Source organism: Aythya fuligula, chromosome 18 (assembly GCF_009819795.1).
Source record: "Aythya fuligula isolate bAytFul2 chromosome 18, bAytFul2.pri, whole genome shotgun sequence".
In the NCBI taxonomy this organism is placed as follows: Eukaryota; Metazoa; Chordata; class Aves; order Anseriformes; family Anatidae; genus Aythya; species Aythya fuligula.
This window is the reverse complement of record NC_045576.1, coordinates 12,149,586-12,169,010: the sequence shown is the minus strand read 5'-3', so window position 1 is coordinate 12,169,010 and position 19,425 is coordinate 12,149,586. Positions and strand designations below refer to the sequence as shown.

The 19,425-nt window shown below is 50.5% G+C and overlaps 2 protein-coding genes across 2 annotated transcripts; both read left to right on the top strand.

Moving 5' to 3' along the window:
• Positions 1–46: 46 nt before the first annotated feature.
• On the top strand, positions 47–12,827 carry CCDC40 (coiled-coil domain containing 40). The gene is given in 19 exon segments (XM_032199994.1): positions 47–77; positions 1,267–1,432; positions 1,598–1,755; positions 2,231–2,314; positions 2,397–2,616; positions 3,447–3,604; positions 4,477–4,599; positions 4,996–5,117; positions 5,884–6,127; positions 6,237–6,419; positions 7,325–7,411; positions 7,413–7,571; positions 8,339–8,552; positions 9,103–9,272; positions 9,611–9,702; positions 10,308–10,428; positions 11,117–11,305; positions 11,733–11,891; positions 12,490–12,827. Coding segments are annotated over 19 exon segments (2,913 nt in total). The 5' UTR covers positions 47–62; the 3' UTR covers positions 12,739–12,827.
• A 322-nt stretch (positions 12,828–13,149) lies between these two features.
• On the top strand, positions 13,150–19,162 carry GAA (glucosidase alpha, acid). The gene is made up of 19 exons (XM_032199944.1): positions 13,150–13,530; positions 13,610–13,755; positions 14,052–14,217; positions 14,464–14,560; positions 14,646–14,765; positions 14,981–15,099; positions 15,234–15,365; positions 15,579–15,689; positions 15,864–15,977; positions 16,085–16,169; positions 16,263–16,380; positions 16,547–16,680; positions 16,780–16,931; positions 17,088–17,236; positions 17,310–17,451; positions 17,668–17,766; positions 17,890–18,054; positions 18,332–18,484; positions 18,715–19,162. Exons 1-19 carry the CDS (start codon positions 13,150–13,152, stop codon positions 18,772–18,774), a joined length of 2,643 nt encoding a protein of 880 aa, XP_032055835.1. The 3' UTR covers positions 18,775–19,162.
• The last annotated feature ends 263 nt before the right edge of the window (positions 19,163–19,425 follow it).

Below are 19,425 nucleotides of genomic sequence, written 5' to 3'. Positions count from 1 at the left end.
CAGTGGTGCGGCCCGCCGCCGTCACGTGACCGGGTGTTGACGCGTTGCCTGGCAACGGGAAGATGGCGGAGCCGGCGGTGAGTGCGGGCCCGGCCCCGCCGCGGGGCTCGGCCTGAGGGCGGCGGGGGGAGCCCGGACACCCCCGCCCGGCTCCCGGCCCCGTGCCGGGTTGGTGAAGGGCTGGGCGAGGCTCCCCGCGTGTTCCCTGCGGGCCGCTGTCCGCCCGGAGGCGTTGTCGGTGGAAGAAGTCAACCGGCGGTGCCCGCGGTCCTGGTCCGCACCCAGCGCAGGCCGCAAAAAAGCCCATCCTGTCACCGTGTCCGCTGAAAAGTCCGTCCTGTCACCTTGTTTTGTCACCTTGTCTTTGTTTCTCGTACGGCTCTTAGTGCTTTTTGCCATAGGCCAATTAGAAAGGAAGGTATCCGAGTGCTGCAGGTGTGCACACGTGCGCTTCTTAATTTATTTTTTTTTAGGTTTGTTAGTGATAACGAACCGCAGACGCCTTCTGGGTGCTGCACAAAGTTTGGATTTGACAACTGATGATAGGGGATAAAAGAGCGTCTCTTTAAAAAGAGAGAAAAGTGAATAGTTTGGCCCTGCCTGAATCCCTAAGGGAACTTTTTTTCCTTTAGTTCTGAAAAATAAATGCCTGAAGCTTTACAGTGGTGTGTAAGATTTTTATTAGGATCTTTGCTGTCTTAATACTAGCTTGGTGAACTTTTTTGCAAATGAGATTAAACTTATAAATGAAACTTGTGTGCACTGTGACAGAAACCAGTCCTTTGAATACCATCCTGGTAACGTTAAGTGAAGTGCGCTGCCTGTTATCACCCCGCTGTGCTGCTTTTTGCCTGTGCTGTGTGCTAGACACCGCAGGCAGAGAATGGGAATGACAATGAAGAGGACGAAATCTTATTCACAGAATGCATGACCACTGTTTGTACACTCAAGCTCTCCCGTTGCAGGAGCAGTTTTACTGATGTAACTGTAAGATCAGAACTAAAAGAGAGGGAAGTGAACTGGTCTGACGTGAAGTGTACAAAAGCTCTGAAAAAAATGGAGAGGTTCCTTTGCTGTGTTACATCTTTGTAATGTTCTTTTGTCAGGAATGACACAGGTTTGCCAGTGTATCTGTGGGCTGACTTTACAACAAGGCTTTTTTGTTGATTCTTTGTATCGTTCATATCTCATAACAACAAAAATGAGCAGATTTTTAGGGGCAGATAGAGTGAAAAGCTGATTCTGGTGTTCTATTTCATGGCCTAGGAAAAATCTTCTGAGGCTTTCTCAGCCAAAATGCAGTCTGACAGTAACCCTCCTGACCTGGGAGAGATGGAGCAGCCCACAGCTGAGACAGACAGCCCTTCCCAGACGTCGTCAGGAGCTCCTATGCAAGTGCCTGCGTTTTCAGGGGAGTTGAGCACAGAACCAGGTACAATTCAGTTCCTTAGTAACGTCGCAATACTTGATACCATCTAACAAGCAGTGTCTGGCTTTCTCCCTTTGTCATCATTGTGAATATAGCCTTAGGCACAGTACTATAAAATATTATTTTATTTTATTTTATTTATTTATTTATTTTCCCCTTTCTATTCAGAATCTGTCTTTGAGCAATTAGGTCAGCTTGCTAATGAGCATGGTGGCCAAAGACAGGAACAGGAAGACCAGCAGCCTGGAACTGAGGAAAATGAAATAAGTGGAAGAAGTGAGGAACCAGCAGAAGAAACGCAACTGGTTGTCTTGGATCCAGAACATGTGAGAAGTCTCCAGATCTTGCCATTTGTTACTGCAGACGTGTTATTTGTATTCATAGCTATTTAAAACATGAGGCAAACTGTAGGCAGTGGCTTAGCTGTATGCTAAAACTACCTTCTTATAAATAGCTTTTGCAAAACGGCTAACTCAATATTAAATTCGAAGTTGTAGTTTCAAAAGCGAGCAACGTAGTGGGCATATCATTTACTCGTGAAAGAAATATTTGCAACAAGAGTGAGTAGAGGGTTTCTCAGGCGTAGCTCTCCTGATGTTTCTGATTTTTAAATATTCTCAGCAGTCATCTTCTGATTTCAAGAAACACCCGCAGTATAACTCCTGCAGTGAGTGTAGCTAGAATGGGAATCCAAGCCTCCATGGGACAATGTTTAAGCAATAGTGGGAGTAGTACTAAGATTCCTTCATATTTTATTTACATGAGTGTGTTAAAACTATCAATGTCATACTTCTTTTACAGCCTCTGATGAGAAGATTCCAAGCTGCCCTAAAGAATTACCTTATTAAGCAGATGGAAAAAGTGAACCTAGAGCTTCGGGAACTGGTATATAGCACTCTTTCTTTGCCTTCTCATTGCATCCCATCCCAAGTGAAGTGAGATAACCAACTTCCTCTTGTGTTTGCAGAGGACAGCAACGAAGAAGAGCCAAGTACAGAGAGAAGAGCTTGGGGTGATTCTTTACGGAGTGCAGCAGCAGCTGGCCCAGCTGCAGATGGAACTGGAGAAGAGCCATGACCGTCGTTCTCAGGCAGCCGCAGCACGTTTGCAGCTAGAAGAGGAACTGAAGGGCCTCAAGCTGACTTACAGGAAAGCGTGTCAGAACACAGATGATGAACGCAAGAAAGGTGACTGAGGCAGTCCTTGTAATATTGCCCTCATTCTAGCCCTATATGAAGAAATGAGTTTGAATACAAGCCAAGCACTAGATTCTAGAGTACGGTAAATTTCACAGGGATTGATGCACCCACTGAGAAATTTTATAGAGATTTCTGGTTGCCATACAATTTATATTGCTATGTTCTACTGCTGAGAAGGACTTCAGGGCTGAAACTAAAACTCGTCCTGGCGGGTAGGCTGTTCTGTGATTTAGCAGAAGGAAAATGGCCATCATGTGATGTCTGGGTCTATGTAAGTGTGTGCTTAAAATGCAAGGATTGTAGGCATTTAGGAGCATCTACGAGCATGAGAGCACCATCCATGTGGCAGCCTATTCCAGTCAAATAAATGAACTTAATTCAGTTTTTCTTTGTTGCAGGCATTTGGATAGGTTACAGTAAATGATTTCAATAGTGAGGCTCGTAAAGAATTAAAATAGCCTAGATATTTTTGCAGTTTATTTTAAAAATAAAAAAATCAAAGAAGCATTCAAGTCTGAGAGAGATACAGTTCTGTTTTGGGGTGGAGGAATGCGTTCACAGCCTACTGAAGCCCTTCCTTTGATTTCCTTGGTATCTGTTTGCTGAGAACTGAGGAGCCACTTACCAAGACCTTTAAATTAGCCTATAGAGCTATAATTCATATCTGATGTCAATTCTCACTTGAGGGAGGGCTAATTTACCTGGTGGGCATCTGGATTTTGCTTGGATGCTTCTGTGTTTCTTTCCCTTTTATCTCTGCTTGAAGTGTGTCCTACAGACATACTTTTTGGTAAATACTCTTTCTCCTGCCACCCCAGTTTCTGCAATGCAGACCCAAGTGGAAAACTTGGCCTTACACCTCTTCTACATGCAGAATATGGATGAGGATATGTATCGTAGTATCTTAATGATGAAACAGTCAGCAAAGAAGGCTGAGGCACAGAAGGTCCAGGCTGAGGTGGAAAAGAAAAAACAGGTATCAATTAAAATTGTCTGCCTTTTAATAAATAAATACAGGTGGCAGTGGTGAGCCTTGGAGGAGGTGCTACCTTGTTAGGAGAAAGGCTATAAGGACAGACTTAGGGAAGGTGTGTGGGGATTTTTTCCCAAATAATTGGAGGAAAAAAACAAACAAACAAAAGACACACAAAACAAGGCAGTCTTCTCTAAAAATTAGGAGAAAAAACACTACCAAGGTAGTGGCATGTACTGCCAATTTTTTTTTTTTTGTCAAGCCTTTGAATAGTAAATCGCTCTTCATGTAAGCAAAGGGAGATGAAAGCAGAAAGTTATTTAGTGAAGAATTATGTTCAAGTTTCAAGAATTATTCTGAGTCACAACGAGTTTCACAATGAAAAGCAAACTTTGAAAATGGAATGAATCTGTTGGTGTGCTGGAGCTCCCTCTGCTGCCTTCCCTTTGCAGCAGTATGCAGACTTTGCTTACAATTCTGCATTAAAAAATAAGCATTTGAAGTAGAATAGATTTAGATGTTTTTTAACAAAGCATTTTAAAGCATAAATTATTAAGATTCCCAGCTATTGCAGAGGTGTTGCAATATAATAGATAGTGACAGGAATGAATGCTAATTCGGATCTAAAGTATCGATTTACTAATGTAAATGGAATAATAAAAAAAAAAAATCAGCAAAGGAGGACTCGTTCTTCTATAAGTTTTCTGCTGCATTTATGACAGTCATTCATACTTGAATGGAAAAGGTTCACTAAAGGTTCTAATCCAGTTGCTAATTTAATCCTGTTTCTAGCCTATGTTATGTTATTCTTGTTGAACACAGTTGATTAAGACCAAGATCACATTACTCCAGAACTGATGATCCTAACTCTTTAGGATCTCCTAGTGGACCGCTTGACAAGAAAAGCTTATGAACTGGAAGAACAGATTGCTTTGTTTGAAGCTCAGTTTGTGGCCCAGGCAGAGGACACAAAAGTAACTCGACAAGCAGTGAATGAGGTAGGAAGTGCTTTTTTTTTTTTTTTTTTTTTTTTTTTTGCTTCTGGTTAATATTTCCCTCTGGAGAGACAGCCCCTGTTGGCTTATGCTCACATGATACATACAGTATGGGCCAGAGTTTTATAGTTTGTTCCTGTTTGCTGGCACGAAGACTTTTTTTTCCCTTTGTCTTTAAGAATTGTCTGTAAATCACTTCCTCCTCCACTTTCTTAGCATTTTTTTTTCTTTGAGAACTATAACTTTTCTGTTCTCTGGTGTGACAATAAACCAGACATATAAATTGAAGCTGTTCCTGCCCAGCATATTTTTTATAGAAAAAAGCATTGCATTGTAATGTGAATTTGGTTTTGCAGCTCAGTACAGGGTTAGCCTGTTTACAAATTCTCTCTTCCCTAGGCTTGTATGGAGGTACAGGCTATTAACGTGGAGAAGAAGCGACTGATGAACAACTGGACTAATAGCTTGGCTGGAATGAAGCAAAGAGATGAGGTCTATGTTGCCACACAGGAGATGCTGAGGTATGGCATTTGAGAACCATCCCAGGAAAGACCTCAAATAATTTGGGTAGGAGAGATTCTAAAAGGGACAGTATGTCTTCTGACAAGTTTGTTACTGTATGTGCAGAATATGTTAGAACAAGTCTGTTGCTCTGAAGCACATAATATGTTTAATGGCTAAGAAGTACACTTCTTTGTTACTATTTTTTACCCCACAACACAACTGACACTTGAAGTAGTTTTTCTTCTTTAAAGCTGCTTAAAATTTCTTCTGTTTGTATTTTATTCCTTCAAAAAGTTACTTCGCTTTTGCACTATCTCACAGTCCAAAGACATAGACATCAAGAAGGATTTATCTATCACTTTTGGTTAGGATTTTGTGATGCCTTTAGAAGTTTTCAGGAAAGCCATCCTACTGTTGCCAAAAAAAAAAAAAAAAAAAAAAAAAAGGTTTTATTTATCTTGGAGTCTTAGAACCTGAGTTATTCTCTGAGACCAAACAATATATTTTAAATGTTGTCATCCACCAGGAAAAGCATGGGAAAGAGCAGCATGAGAGGAAATGAAAGACGCAAATAATTTTCCTATGTATATTTCCTTTTAAATCTTAATATCTCCATCAGTCTTTTGAGAACTCTGCACTATCAGAGTAGAATAGCCTTTATAAAGACTTCCTTCTCTGTTCATTTGTTGCTGCAATAGCATGTTTGAAAAGAGCAATACTAGATGACTATTCAGCACGTGAACCAATCCATGTGATGATTTTCCATCTTCTTTGCCTCTTCAGCAAGCACAGACATGACCTCAAGTCCCTAGAAACAGACATCGATATCTGTAGAAAGTCAATCAGGAAGGAGGAGGAGAGGAATGAGATGCTTGTCACCACCCTGAGCCGTTCACAGAATGATAACAACACAACAAAGAAACTGATTGCACAGTGTGTTTCAAAGCAGGAGGCCTTGAAGGTAGAAACTAGCACCTATTCTCGCGTTCTCCATGAGACAGAGCAGACCATCAGAAGGATCAAGATGGTGAGAAGAGTCACTTGGAAGAAGAAACCTTTTGAACTGTACATAAGTATTTAATACCCTTCCCCAAACAGTTGTAGTGATGCTCTCCTGAGTCTTCCCTACCTTTTAGGATCAAGCTGCTTGTCTGAATGAGTTGTTAACCATCAGTAAGGATATAGAGAAAGGAACTGAAACCAAAGAGCAGATGGAGAGTGAGATCATGGCAAAGCTTCAGGACCAGATGATGTCCAGCAAAGCAGAAAAGCAAACCTCACAGCTGGTTGCAAGACTTCATCAGAGAAAAATAGATCTGGTATGGTATCTTGTCCACTTGGGAGGGCAGGGGAAGGAAACAGGTTGCAGTCATGGCCTAGAGTAGTGTTTGTCAAGTGTGTTCTGTCAGTGTCTTTTTGCTTCTCATCTTTAGCTCTGCAATTGAAGCTGTGCTGGGTTTTGATCCCATTTTAGCTCCTCCAGTGATCTCATTGCAGAATATTGGTGTATGCAAAAGAGTTTATCAGAAAAGCCTGACACATAACTACCATCATTTCTTTACTTAAAGAAAGAAAGAAAACAGGGCAGAATGATGAATCCTTGGAATATTTACTATAATGTGTTACAAGTTCTTACATCTTTGAAGAAGATAGACAGAAGTACCACATGTGCACTGTTAAAGGCACGTGATACATGTATACTCTCAGCTTCTAAATAAGGCTTCCAGTCTAAGGAACAGTCGAAACAGACTCGTGGTTCTTTATGGCTTAATAAGTTGCTCAAGTTTTGCTCTCTTTGAGAGTGTGAACAGATAAGAAGATGCAGCACAGTATTTATCACACTGAGTTGTGTGGGCTGGCACTAATACTTCATGCTCACGCCTCTGCACTGGTGTTTTTAAATCAGGTGCATGTCTTAAGTGGCTGGAGGACTGCAAGGGTTGGTTTCCATTGTGAGAAAAGCATGGTCTATTACAGGGTTTTGGGATGTTTAGACTTCTTAATACTTTCCAACAACCTTATGACAGGGGTAACTATTGCTATCCCCTGCCAGTAGATAGGGAAACAAAGGCACTGCAATGGTATGTAGATTTCTTACAGCTTGTAGCACAGACCAGGGGGTAGAATCTCAAGTCCTTGATTCCTGTTCCTTGGTAAGTGGGCATTACAAAACAATGTCACCAGCAGTAACTCGTTGGTATGCCTTCTGTCTGTCTATTATTAGGAACTGCAGTTTTCCAAGGTTGAGAATGACACGACCCAGGTTATTATGAATACAACACACACTAACTGCAGGCTGACAATTCTCCAAAAAAACGCTTTGTGAGCTGGAAAAGGAAATAAAAAATATCCATGATCTGATCAGTCGTAGTGAAAGTGAGATTGCGAAGTGCAGTCTTCTGATTGAGAACAAGCAAGGGGTCATCAGGCAGTACAACAAGAAGTTGGAGGTGCTTCTTTCTCAGCAGGGGGTATGTACTTTTGCATTTCTGTCCCAAATTTGATTTCAATCTTTGTGGTGGCCACAGATGTCCTTGATAATTGTAATTGTGTAAGTGTCAGTTAAAACTTCAGGCATCAGTATGGTGATTGAGAAGCTGCTGTAATTAATGTAACTGTTTATATTTGTCAAGCAGTTCTTAATGCATGCAAAGAGGAGCTGGCACAGGGAACTGCTGTGAAACGAGGGTGTGCCTAATGCAGAAGTCTGCAGGGAGTTGTCTGTACCTGATGAAAATATCAAATGACATCAGTACTCTGGGAGTAAATAGGATAACATTATAAAATCTAGAAAGACTGACAAGGGGAGAATAGAACAGGCTGAGCGACTCAATTTATTTGGTAGTTGGCCCTCTTTGTATGATACCCAGCACTTTGTCCCTCGCACTATGAACTGGAAGTCCATTATGGATACCAATGTTAAAATGAGTACTGTGGCATACACTTGGCACGCTTTTGGAAGTCCAGTTGTACCTGTTGTTGGCACTTAGGTGGCCCTTTCATCACAGAATCTGAGGACCTTGTGGGCTTCTGTTGCATTGATTCCCATGAGGTCAGGCAGTCCTATTAGTCCTATTCAACCATGGGAAACAGAGGCAGAGAGTAACTGACAAAATAACAATATTGTTGAAGCGTTCAGTAGGCATTTCAGCAGTTGAAATGGCCTTCTGCAGTGATGCTATAAACAAGTGCTCCAGCAGCTTCCATCTGATTGATCCCATATCTTGCCCTCATCTAGGGGCAAGAATTAGGACCATTGGAAATCGAGGCCAAGAGGCTGACCAAGCAGATAGAAGAATGTAATTCTGAGGTGTTGACACTACAGAAGTACTGGCTCAATCTGCAGAAAGAGCTGGTCAAGCTAACCGAGGAACGGGAGGATCAAATAACCTCCTTGGATATGTTAAAGAAACAGATCACAATAATGCAGCAGAAGAAAGTGCGCACTGAAAGTAAGTCATTCCCTAACTCTTTTTTAAAACATTCATCTATGAATGGAGGAAAAAAAGGGGAGCAAAGGCTTACAGACAGGTTATGTTAATTCTTCACCAAAGAATGCCCTCGGTGTTTGATGTATGTGTAAGCAAGAATGCATATGGCCCCAGTACTACTCTCTGGGACTAAGAGCCAGCCACCTTCTGCTGTTTTGGTGGTCATTATGTCTTGTCATGATTGATCCTGCTGTCTTAACTGATACAGATGACCTATAAGTGACCTTGTCATCTGTTACATGCCTTTAAATAAGTTTGCAAATAGTGGGTAGGCAAATATTCCCACAAATGATAGCAGTTTCCTTGGCCAAAACCAACTCTTTTACATAGTGGTAGTCTCTTTCAAAACCTTAATTTGATTTTTGGGCTTTCTGGAAAAATGTTTTGGCTGGGTTTGTGGGACACAGGTGTGCAATGTTACCTGGTCTAACAGCAGTTCGGTACAACTTGGTTGTATTCAACCCAGTGCTCTTGGGAATTTAAAATCTTTCTTTTTTCTGATCACCTGTAGATGAAATTCAGCAGGAAATAAAAGAGCAGAAAAATATTGAACGTCACATGAAGAGCATGTCAAATGACTTGATAAAGCTGAATGTGTTGATCAACAAGAACAACAGCAGCTTCACGGAGCTGCAATATGGCAACATTATCACAGAGAATGAGTTCATACGCTCTCTCAAGGTACAGAGGCTCAACTTCTCATTTCTAGGTCACAGACTCCCAGGCTATTCCATGACTGGGCTTTTGAGAGATTTGTACTGCAGGTAGCCTAGAAGAAAATAGCTTTGAGATATAAAACAGTATGGCCAAATGGAAATTATATCGTTATTCACACACACACAAAAAAAGTGCATTTCTTTATTGCTTAATGGCTTTTATTACACAGCAGAAACAGGTCAGATATGCCATTTGTGGAGTATTAGAGACCGAAAAGGATGTATAGATCAGAGGCAAACGGTGATGCTGTAAGTCTTTCTCAGTCTGACAACTTTGCATTGTTTTATGCTTCCCAAATCTAGGCAGCAGAAAAAGAATCAATTGAGATGCAGGAGAAGCACAGTCGATTGACTGAGGAGAAGGAAAGACTCTTAAACAGCCTGGTGGAAGCAGAGTAGGTACCAGAGTGATTCTTGCTTTATGCCACAGTCTTAGCTCTTTTGGGTATATACACCCATGTTACCTTTTTTCTCCACTCACCAAACTCAGCCAGCACCAGCAAATGCACTTCTGTCCTTCTTGGAGAAGATTAAAGGAGGTTAATGAATTTTTGGAATGCAGAAGCTGAAAAGTGGTTTAGCTATCTCTGGAACCAGCAAGAGACAAGATGATACTGGTTTTAATGATTCCAGCATACTTGCTTGTGCTGAATGTCACCGAGACCTGTATGGGAAGACTGCGTATGCTATCTCCCCTGCCAGTAACCCAGAGCAAGCGTGCTGTACTGGGCAATTAATCGAGTCCTATCAGTCTAGGCTTGCTTGCTTTCAGTCGTCTTGCCATTTCTCGTGAAGCTTCCTGTATGAATCGTGAAGCTTCCTGTATGACTTCATGCTGTTCTGTTGCTGCCTCTTTACATGTCCTGTATGCAACCTTCTAGTTTCTGTCAAACCATTCAGTTTTGTGTTCAGAATCAGCCTCAGGAGAGTGGTGCCATTGACACACAGAGAGAACGTTCTCTGTTTATGGAGGCACTCCTTTCCTTTTCTGTCACTGAAGGCATCAAATCATGCTATGGGAGAAAAAGATCCAGCTGACAAAAGAGATGCGTTCAGCAGTGGATTCTGAGACAGGACAAGGTGAAATCCGAGCCATGAGAGCAGAGATTCACAGAATGCAAGTAAGTCACTGAGAAAGAGGACTGAGGAGGGGGAACTGCACACAATGTATTTACCTTTGGAGTTGATGAAACATAAGGCAGGAGATGAGAAACAGGATGGAGAAGTAGCATCTTCAAGGCCGTAACAGTACTAGAAATTGTATCACCCTGCAGCTAGATTGAATTAAATACGTTCAGCATGTATGCACTTTATGCATTTCTTATGCAAGCTATGTAATATGCTGCAGCACATTAAGATATACCTGAGGAATTTTTTAAATGCAGTATTCCTACCACCTTATTTTGTGACCCCAATTTGTAAGGAAATAAATATGGATTACTAAATACTGCATCATCTTAATCACTGGCTACAGAAGTCTTCTATCTTCTGGCAACACAGCTCTTTGCTTTTGTTCTCAGGATATTTCTGCTCTTCTGCTTTTGCTATTGTTAATGAGTTCCAGTGAAATATTTTGAAGATTACTTTCAACAAGTTGATACAGAGTTGATGACTAATCCTATCCTCTGCCTTCCAGATCCACGTAGGGCAAACTACATTTGGATTTAGAACAAATTTGGCAGACAAAAGGTCATGTGTCACACACGTCTGATTTATGTTGATGGGATGTGCCACACAGAAGACTTCAATTAGGGGCCATTTGTAACCATTTGTTATTTTCAAACTGTTTTTTATTTTGACAAACGGCAGGTCCGCTATGGCCAGCTGATGAAGCAGCAGGAGAAGATGATTCGTGATATGGAGGCATCTGTTTCTCGTAGAGAGGCCATAGCAATTCGTGGAGAAGGTCAGAACAAAACAGATAAGAAACATTTCACCAAGAGTGATTTCCACCGCAAGAAACAGGAGCTGAGAAAGAAGATCACTGAAACCCAGAAGGTGAGCAAGTAAAGCAGGGCCATGAGAGTTGCTGTGACTATCATTTGCCTTGTAATTAGCACCAGTGTGCACTTAGCACAGATGCATGGGATGTCAATATGCAGACCCTGCACTATGTAGGTATGGCACTGCACAGTGGGCAGGCTTTGGAAACCGTTAAAAAACAAAAAATAGTTCTGGGAAGATAGCCCACTTGCTGGCAGGGCAGCATGAGAAGCAGAAAATGTCCTTCACTCAGTGGAAGTGCTGCTCAGCAAAAACTACAACATTGGTATGTTATCAATGTTATTTTCGTCCAAAATCCAAAACATAGCACCATACCAGCTCCAATGAAGGAAAGTAACACTATCCCAGCCAAAACTAGGACACTGGGAATACAGCTGAACAAGAGACAGAATCTCACGTTTCCTTCTCTTCCATTTACTAGAATGCTCAAGACTGTAACAAAATTGTCCTGGAGCTGGAAAGCACGCAAGCATCCCTTAGTGCCACCTGCTTGGAAAAGCAACAAGAAATGTGCACGCTGCAGACTGAGTCTGACAGCCTTGATTCAGACACAGAATATCTTCGGAACATGAAACGATGGGTGAGTATGTCCACTTCCTGCAGTGTGCGAGTGAGTTAGAACCTGCTACTTTCTCCTCTTGCCAGCTCTCTTGTCTCACTACTATCTTGAACTGGGAACACTTGGCATGTGATTGTAGCAGCAGTTCAAGTTAACTGAGCACATTTTGATGGCTGAAGTGGAACTGAATTGATGCTGCAGTTTCGTTCCTAGGCAGCATTCACCTGGAAACATCAGCCCGCAGGATCTTACTTGAAAACACTGAGTAGAAACTGTCCTTTGTGAGGATCAGCTGGCTATTGTGAGGACACTACAAATTTGAAAGCCAGCTCATGGCCTTCAGTAACCTTCTATGAAATGTTAAGTTTAAATTTTAAAATTTAAATTTTAAGCCTTTTGTCCTGGCCTGGGTTGCCTTGTATGCATGTTTTTTTCTCTAATTTATGGAATGCTGTGACACAAGTCCAAATCCATGGAACTTCATCAAACTCTTCCTTAAGAACCCCTTCTTTTTCAAACTATGGTTACAGTACCTCCATGCAATGAATGGTGTTGTTTACTTAGCAGATTGCACACAGAAAAGAACTATCAGAGTAATTTCCGTTACTGCTTTTCTCAGAACCTTTTGGAGCTTGTGTCCTATCAGACGCGCCAGAAGCAGCTGCAGGCAGTGAAGGAGGGGAAGTACACACCCCTGTGCAGCACTGAACAAGCCTGGAGAAATGAGCAGCAGAAGCTGCAGGAACGGATTCATACTATTAGTGGCATTGTCCACCGGGTCCAGCAGGAACAGCCTCAGTACCACCGGGCTCTCCAGTGGCTCAGCCAGTGTTTGGAATCCAGGCTCGGTTCCCAGGAAGCATGTTAGAGACACAGGAAACCACCTGCGAATAAATATAACCAACTGCTCTCCCTCTTCTAGCACTGGCATTTGTAAATAAATTGAATAAACCTGCGTCAGCTATACATCTGCATTAAATACTCACTGAAGCACTAGTGCTGCACAGACTATTGCAACACCTTTGTCTCTTTCACTTCCTTGTAGTCGCTGCGGACTCGTCAGTTTCCCGGGACGGGCAGGAGGGGAGCAGCGGCCCCTTTCTCCCCCCCGTCGCCCCCCGGCAGAGGAGCAGAGCCGCGGAACCGCGCTGCCCGGCGGAGGCTCCGGGAGGGAGGCAGCGGAGCCCGGAAAGGGCCCGGCAGCACCGGGGCGGTGCGTGGGGGCCGGGCTGCGGCTCCCTCCCCGCCGCGCCTGCTCGGAGCCGGGCCGGGGGGAGCCATGGTGGGGCCGGGGCCGCGGATCGGGGCCGTGATCGCGGTGCTGGCGCTGCTGCTCCCCGCTGCCGGCAGCTCCGCGGCCGCCGGCTGCGAGGTGCCCCCGAGCCACCGCTTCGACTGCGGCCCCGAGCGGCTGCTGGCACGGGCGGGCTGCGAGGCGCGGGGCTGCTGCTACGCCCCCGTCCCCTCCGGTGCCGGCGGGGGTCCGCCCTGGTGCTTCTTCCCCCGCGGCTACCGCAGCTACCGGGCGGAGAACCTGACGACCACCGCCCGCGGCTACTCGGCTCGGCTCCGCCGCGTCGCCCCCAGCTTCCTCCCGGGGGACGTGGGCACCCTGCGGCTGGACGTGGCGCTGGAGACCGAGAGCCGCCTGCGCTTCACGGTGCGCCCGGGTCCCCTCCCGCCTGTGCGCCCCCAAAGCCCCCGACCCCGGCTGAGCCCCTGTCTCCCCCTCTCCGCAGCTCCGGGACCCGGCCCGGCAGCGCTACGAGGTGCCCCTGCCCACGCCACGGGTGAGCACCCGGGCGGCCTCCACGCTCTACGGGGTGCAGGTCCTCGAGGATCCCTTCGGCCTCGTCGTCTCCCGGTGGCCCGGCGGCCAGGTCCTGTAAGTGATGTCTGGCACCGAGCGGGGCTGAAGGCTCCCTGTACTGCCCCGCTGCGCCCCACGGGACCCCGCAGCAGCAGTGGGGTCTCTGCCCCGAGCTTTGCCATAAGCACGGCTCAGCAGCAGGCATTAGGGAAGCAGCAATCCCAGGGTTCTGCCAAAGCCTGGTTCTGTTTCGTGCTGTGACCGCAGCACCCGGTTATGAGCACTTGTGGCCCACCCGGAGCTGGAGGGTCTCTGGCTCCTCCGGCCCCCACGCCAGGGCTGTTGGCAGCGGCCCCGTTTCTCCCCGGCAGGCTGAACACCACCGTCGCGCCCCTGTTCTTCGCAGACCAGTTCCTGCAGATCTCCACCTCCTTGCCCTCTCGTTTCATCTCGGGGCTGGGGGAGCACCTGGCACCGCTCATTCTCAACACGGCCTGGACCAAGGTCACCCTCTGGAACCGGGACATGGCACCGGTGGTATGGACGGGGCTGGGGGGAGGGGGGCATCGGGGGGCTCCATGGTGCCAGGAGCTGAGCCCCCAGGGGAAGGGGCCCGGCCCAGCAGCCTGGGGCAGAGCTGTGCAGCCTGGGCAGCGTTCGGGTTCACACCCTGAGCCGAGCAGAGGCGATGGGCAGGTGGGTGTACTGGGTAAAACACCACAGCGGGCACCGTGCTGGGGTCTCGGCTGAGCCCCACCGGCACCGCGCTGTGCTCTGCTCCAGCCCCAGGTCAACCTGTACGGCTCCCACCCTTTCTACCTGGTGATAGAGGACGGCGGGTCGGCCCACGGCGTCTTCCTGCTGAACAGCAACGCCATGGGTGAGTGCTGCGGAGGCACCGGGGCATGGGTCTGGACCGAGACCCGATCCTCACCTCGCTTCTCCGGTGCTCACGCCTCCCCCAGACGTGGTCCTGCAGCCGAGTCCAGCCCTGACGTGGCGCACGACGGGCGGGATCCTGGACTTCTACGTCTTCCTGGGCCCCGACCCCAAGAGCGTGGTGCGGCAGTACCTGGACGTCGTGGGTAGGGGTCTGCAGCAGGACATGGGGTGCGGGCGCTCCTGGGGTGCCGGGTGCTGCTGGCAAGGAGCGGGTGCTGCCGCTGGCAGCACTGCAGCACAAATCTGGGAGGATGGGTAGATGCAGATTGCGATCCCCCCCCAGAAGACCCCCAGCCCCCTTGCAGCGCCACGGCTGCGAGCGGGGCAGAGCGAAGCCGCCCTCCCTCCTGACTGGCAGGGTTCCCGTTCATGCCCCCGTACTGGGGCCTGGGCTTCCACCTCTGCCGCTGGGGCTACTCCTCCACCACCACCACCCGGCAGGCCGTGGCCAACATGTCGGCCGCACGCTTCCCCCTGGTAGGTGGTGACCAGGGCCCGGTGAGCCCGGTGGGGGCGGCTGGTGGGTGCAGGGGGGCACCCGTCCCCGTTTTTGGGGCACAGCGGTGAGCTGGAGGCCGTCTCCTTCCTGAGCGCTGCCGCCGGCTCTGCAGGACGTGCAGTGGAACGACCTGGACTACATGGATGCTAAGAGGGATTTCACCTTCAACAAGGAGACCTTTAAGGACTACCCGGACATGGTGCGGGATTTCCACCAGCGAGGCCTGCGCTACGTGATGATCGTGGTGAGCAATGCCTCCAGTTTGCCCCAGGGTGGTGACAGCTCCAGCTGGGTCCTGGGCTTCACCCGCAGGCCGTGTCCTTGGGCTGTGTCCTTGCCCTTTGCTGCCCCAGGGTTTTGCAGGATTTCTGGCAGGCAAGCAGCAGGAGCAGGGCTGGGTGCGCAGGATGCCGTTCCCTGTCCTTGCCGGTGAAACCCCAGCTTTGTGCCCCGGCAGGACCCTGGGATCAGCAGCTCGGGGCCTCCTGGCGCCTACAAGCCCTATGATGACGGACTGAAGCGAGGGGTGTTCATCCGAAATGCCACGGGGCAGCCCCTCATCGGGAAGGTGCGTGGTGCCATCGGCCCCTGTCCCTGTGGCTTGAGGATAAGGGTCAATGGGGCAGCGGCTGCAAGGGGGAGAGAAACATGCAGGGGCTGCTGGAAAGCGGGTGGAGGAGACAGGGACGGGGACAGGGATGGGGGTGGCTTGGCTCTGCCCAGCACTGCCTCCCTCCTGCAGGTGTGGCCGGGCCTGACGGCTTTCCCAGACTTCACCAACCCCGAGACGCACGAGTGGTGGCACGACATGGTGAAGGACTTCCACGACCAGGTGCCCTTCGATGGCATGTGGATTGTGAGTGGCCTTTCCCCCACCGGCAGAGCTCCGGGATGCGGCTCCCAGCTCCTTCCCCACCCCTCTGCCGCATCCCCCCCAGAAGCGAGGGCTCCCCCTCTCCCCAGGACATGAACGAGCCGTCCAACTTCGTGGAGGGCTCCCAGGACGGCTGCCCCGACAACAGCCTGGAGAAGCCCCCGTACGTGCCCGGTGAGCGGGGCTGGGGGCACGGAGGATGCTGCAGCGGGTGAGGCTCTGCCCGGCTGCCCTGAGCTCGCCCTCGCCGCCTCCTCTCCCCTGCAGGTGTGTTCGGGGGACGCCTCCAGGCAGGAACCATTTGTGCCTCCAGCCAGCAGTTCCTCTCCTCGCACTACAACCTGCACAGCCTGTACGGGCTGACCGAGGCCATTGCTTCCCACGAGTAAGCCTGGGCTCCTGCTGCAGCTCCTGCAGGAAACCTTCCCCCCGACAGGAGACAGCCCCAGGGGCCCCGAGGAGCCCATCAGCTCCCGTTGGTAGCGCAGCGTGCTTTGTGCTGCTTTTGGGAGCCCCTTCCACAGCTGGGCTGAGCTGCCTCCTCCCCGCAGCGCTCTGCTGAGGATCCGGGGCAAGCGTCCCTTCGTCATCTCACGCTCCACCTTCGCTGGGCACGGCCGCTACGCTGGGCACTGGACGGGGGACGTCAAGAGCAACTGGGAGCAGCTGTCCTACTCCGTGCCAGGTAGGCTGTGGGGCTGCATCCAGCCCCTGTGCCCTTTGGGGCTTCTCTGGGGGCTGGCCCAGCACCGCCGAGCCCCCGTTCTCTGTGTCCCCTCCGCAGAGGTGCTGCTCTTCAACCTCTTCGGGGTGCCGCTGGTGGGTGCCGACATCTGCGGGTTTTTGGGCGACACATCCGAGGAGCTGTGCGTGCGCTGGACCCAGCTGGGCGCCTTCTACCCCTTCATGAGGAACCACAACGACCACGGCAACCGGGTGAGCGCGGGGCCGGGAGCCCTCGCCCTGGTGGGCACCGCGCTGGGTGGGCTGGGGGTGGCTCTGAGCCCGGGGCTGGGCCGTGCTCATGGGGCCAGGCGCTCACCGACCATCCCCATGCTGCCTGAGCATCCCACTTCGCCTTCTCCCCTGCAGCCACAGGAGCCGTACGCCTTCAGCCCGGCCGCCCAGGATGCCATGAGGAAAGCCCTTCGCCTCCGCTACTCCCTCCTGCCCTACCTCTACACCCTCTTCCACCGGGCTCACGCCGCCGGGGAAACGGTGGCGCGGCCGCTCTTCCTCGAGTGAGTGCTGCGGTGGGGGCGGGCAGGGGGGCGATGCTCTGGGGCTGCACTGCCGCCCGCCGTCCCTCCCCAGGTTCCCCAAAGACCCCAACACCTGGACCGTGGACCGCCAGCTCCTGTGGGGCGGGGGGCTGCTCGTCACGCCGGTGCTGGAGGCAGGACAGACCAAAGTCAGCGGCTACTTCCCGGCCGGGACGTGGTACAGCCTCGCAGGGGTAGGTGCTGCCGCTGGGCTCCTGGGAACAGCCACCCCGCTCCTCCATCCCATCCCTCCCGGGTAGCGGGCCCACTGGGCTTTCCCCAAATCAGCTTTGAGGACTTCTGCCTCCTGTGAGGCTTTACTTGTCCTAGGGTGAGGGCTGCGGTGCTCAGCTGGGATCCCCTGTGGGCGTGCTGACCCCTGAGACCCGTCCTTTCTTTTTCTTCTTTAGGACTCGACCATCCACAGCAAAGGCCAGTGGATCCTCTTGCCAGCTCCCCTGGACACCATTAACGTGCACATCCGAGCAGGGCACATCCTGCCCCTGCAGGTGAGTCCCCCCCGCTGGCAGCCTGACCCCGTGCGTGCCCGGCCGAGCTGCGGGTGTTCAGCCAGGCCTGGGGACGCAGCAGGGGGGTTGCAGTGTCTGATCCTGCACCCCCCGTGCCCCCAGGAGCCTGCGTTCAGCACTGCCGAGTCCCGCAAGAAGGGGATGGCCTTGGTGGTGGCCCTGACGCCGGACGGCATCGCCCGGGGAGAGCTGTTCTGGGACGATGGGGAGAGCTGGCAGAGCTTCGAGAAGGGGGACTACACCGAGACCCTCTTCCTGGCTGCACACGTGAGTGTGGCAGGGGGCTTGGTGGGGGGCGTTTGGGCACGGCTCTGCAGCCACCTGCAGCTGCTGTCCCCTGGGGCACACGCGGTGCTGGGCAGCCCCCTGCCCTGCTGCTGCAAGCACCCATCACAGTGAAATAACCAGAATGAGCCCCAGCCTTGCTGGCACCAAGGTCCCTGTGGGTTGCTCTTGGCGTGTTTAAGGCACGGGGCAGTGGCAGGCGCTTGGAGAAGCCCTGGGGCCTGGTGGCACAGGGTGACCGTCCCCGCTGTCCCCGCAGGGCGCTGTGCTCAGCCAGATCCTGCGGGCTCGCAGCCACCTCGACGGGATCCTGCTGGAGGCTGTGACCGTCCTGGGGGTCACCAGCCCTCCCCGGCAGGTCCTGGCCAACGGTGCCCATGTGGATGACTTCTCCTACCGCAGTGACACCCAGGTGAGTGTGGGGGCTGCCCGCGAGTGGCTCTGAGCTTGCATGAGAGGGTGGCTGCAGGGCTGGTGGGGTTTGGCCCCAGCGATAGCACCGGGTCTGCTTTGTTTGCACCGAGGAGTAAAGGGCTGCCCAGTAAGGCTGGGTCACCTGCCCTGGCAGGATTCATCTGTGCAAGGGGATGAACATGGGGAAAAATTGGGCACCGACCGCTGACCCTTCCTTTGCCTCCTCAGGTGCTGAATGTCCCCGTGTCGCTGCCGATGTGGGAGCAGTTTGTGATCACTTGGTCCTGAGCCGGTGACCGTCTCCACAAGCAGCGGGTGCTGCTGCGCCCTGCGGCCAGATCCATCCATCTCTTTTGAAAATCAGCACGGAACGCGGCTGTGCTGTGAGCTCGGCTGTCCTTCGTGCTGAAATGCCTTACCTTGAGGTGTAGAAACTGGACTCGCACTGGTCAGCTCAAAAAACCCTTAAGGGATGGGGAGAAACTCTCATCTCCTTCAAGACGGGAAAAAAAGACCCAAGTGCCTTGTGAGACAGCAAACCTGTCAGCGTGCCAAACTGGCACCCTGCCGAAAGCCTGTGGGGATTCTTCTTGTGGTTTTGGGATGGACACAGGAGAGATGAGTCCCTTCTCCGCGCCGGGCTCTGCTGTTTGGTGTCTGCGGGGTGGTTTCATACTCAGGGGGTGTGGGTGGGGGGAGCCCCTCGTGGCTGTGCCCCGGGGAAGCCTGGAGCTGCCTCTGTGAGGGCTGGGAGCAGGGCTGGGGGAGAAGTGCTGTGAATAAAAAGCGGCTGTTTGCTACAAGCAGATGGTGTTGCTGCAGTCCTGTTGCTTCAGGACACACGGCATCTGTGCCGTTCTCTGCCAGCCTCAGACCTGTCCTAAAATCAGTGCTGGCCTCTGGCTCAGCCCTCGCCTCGGCTGGGTGCCTGGCGTGGCC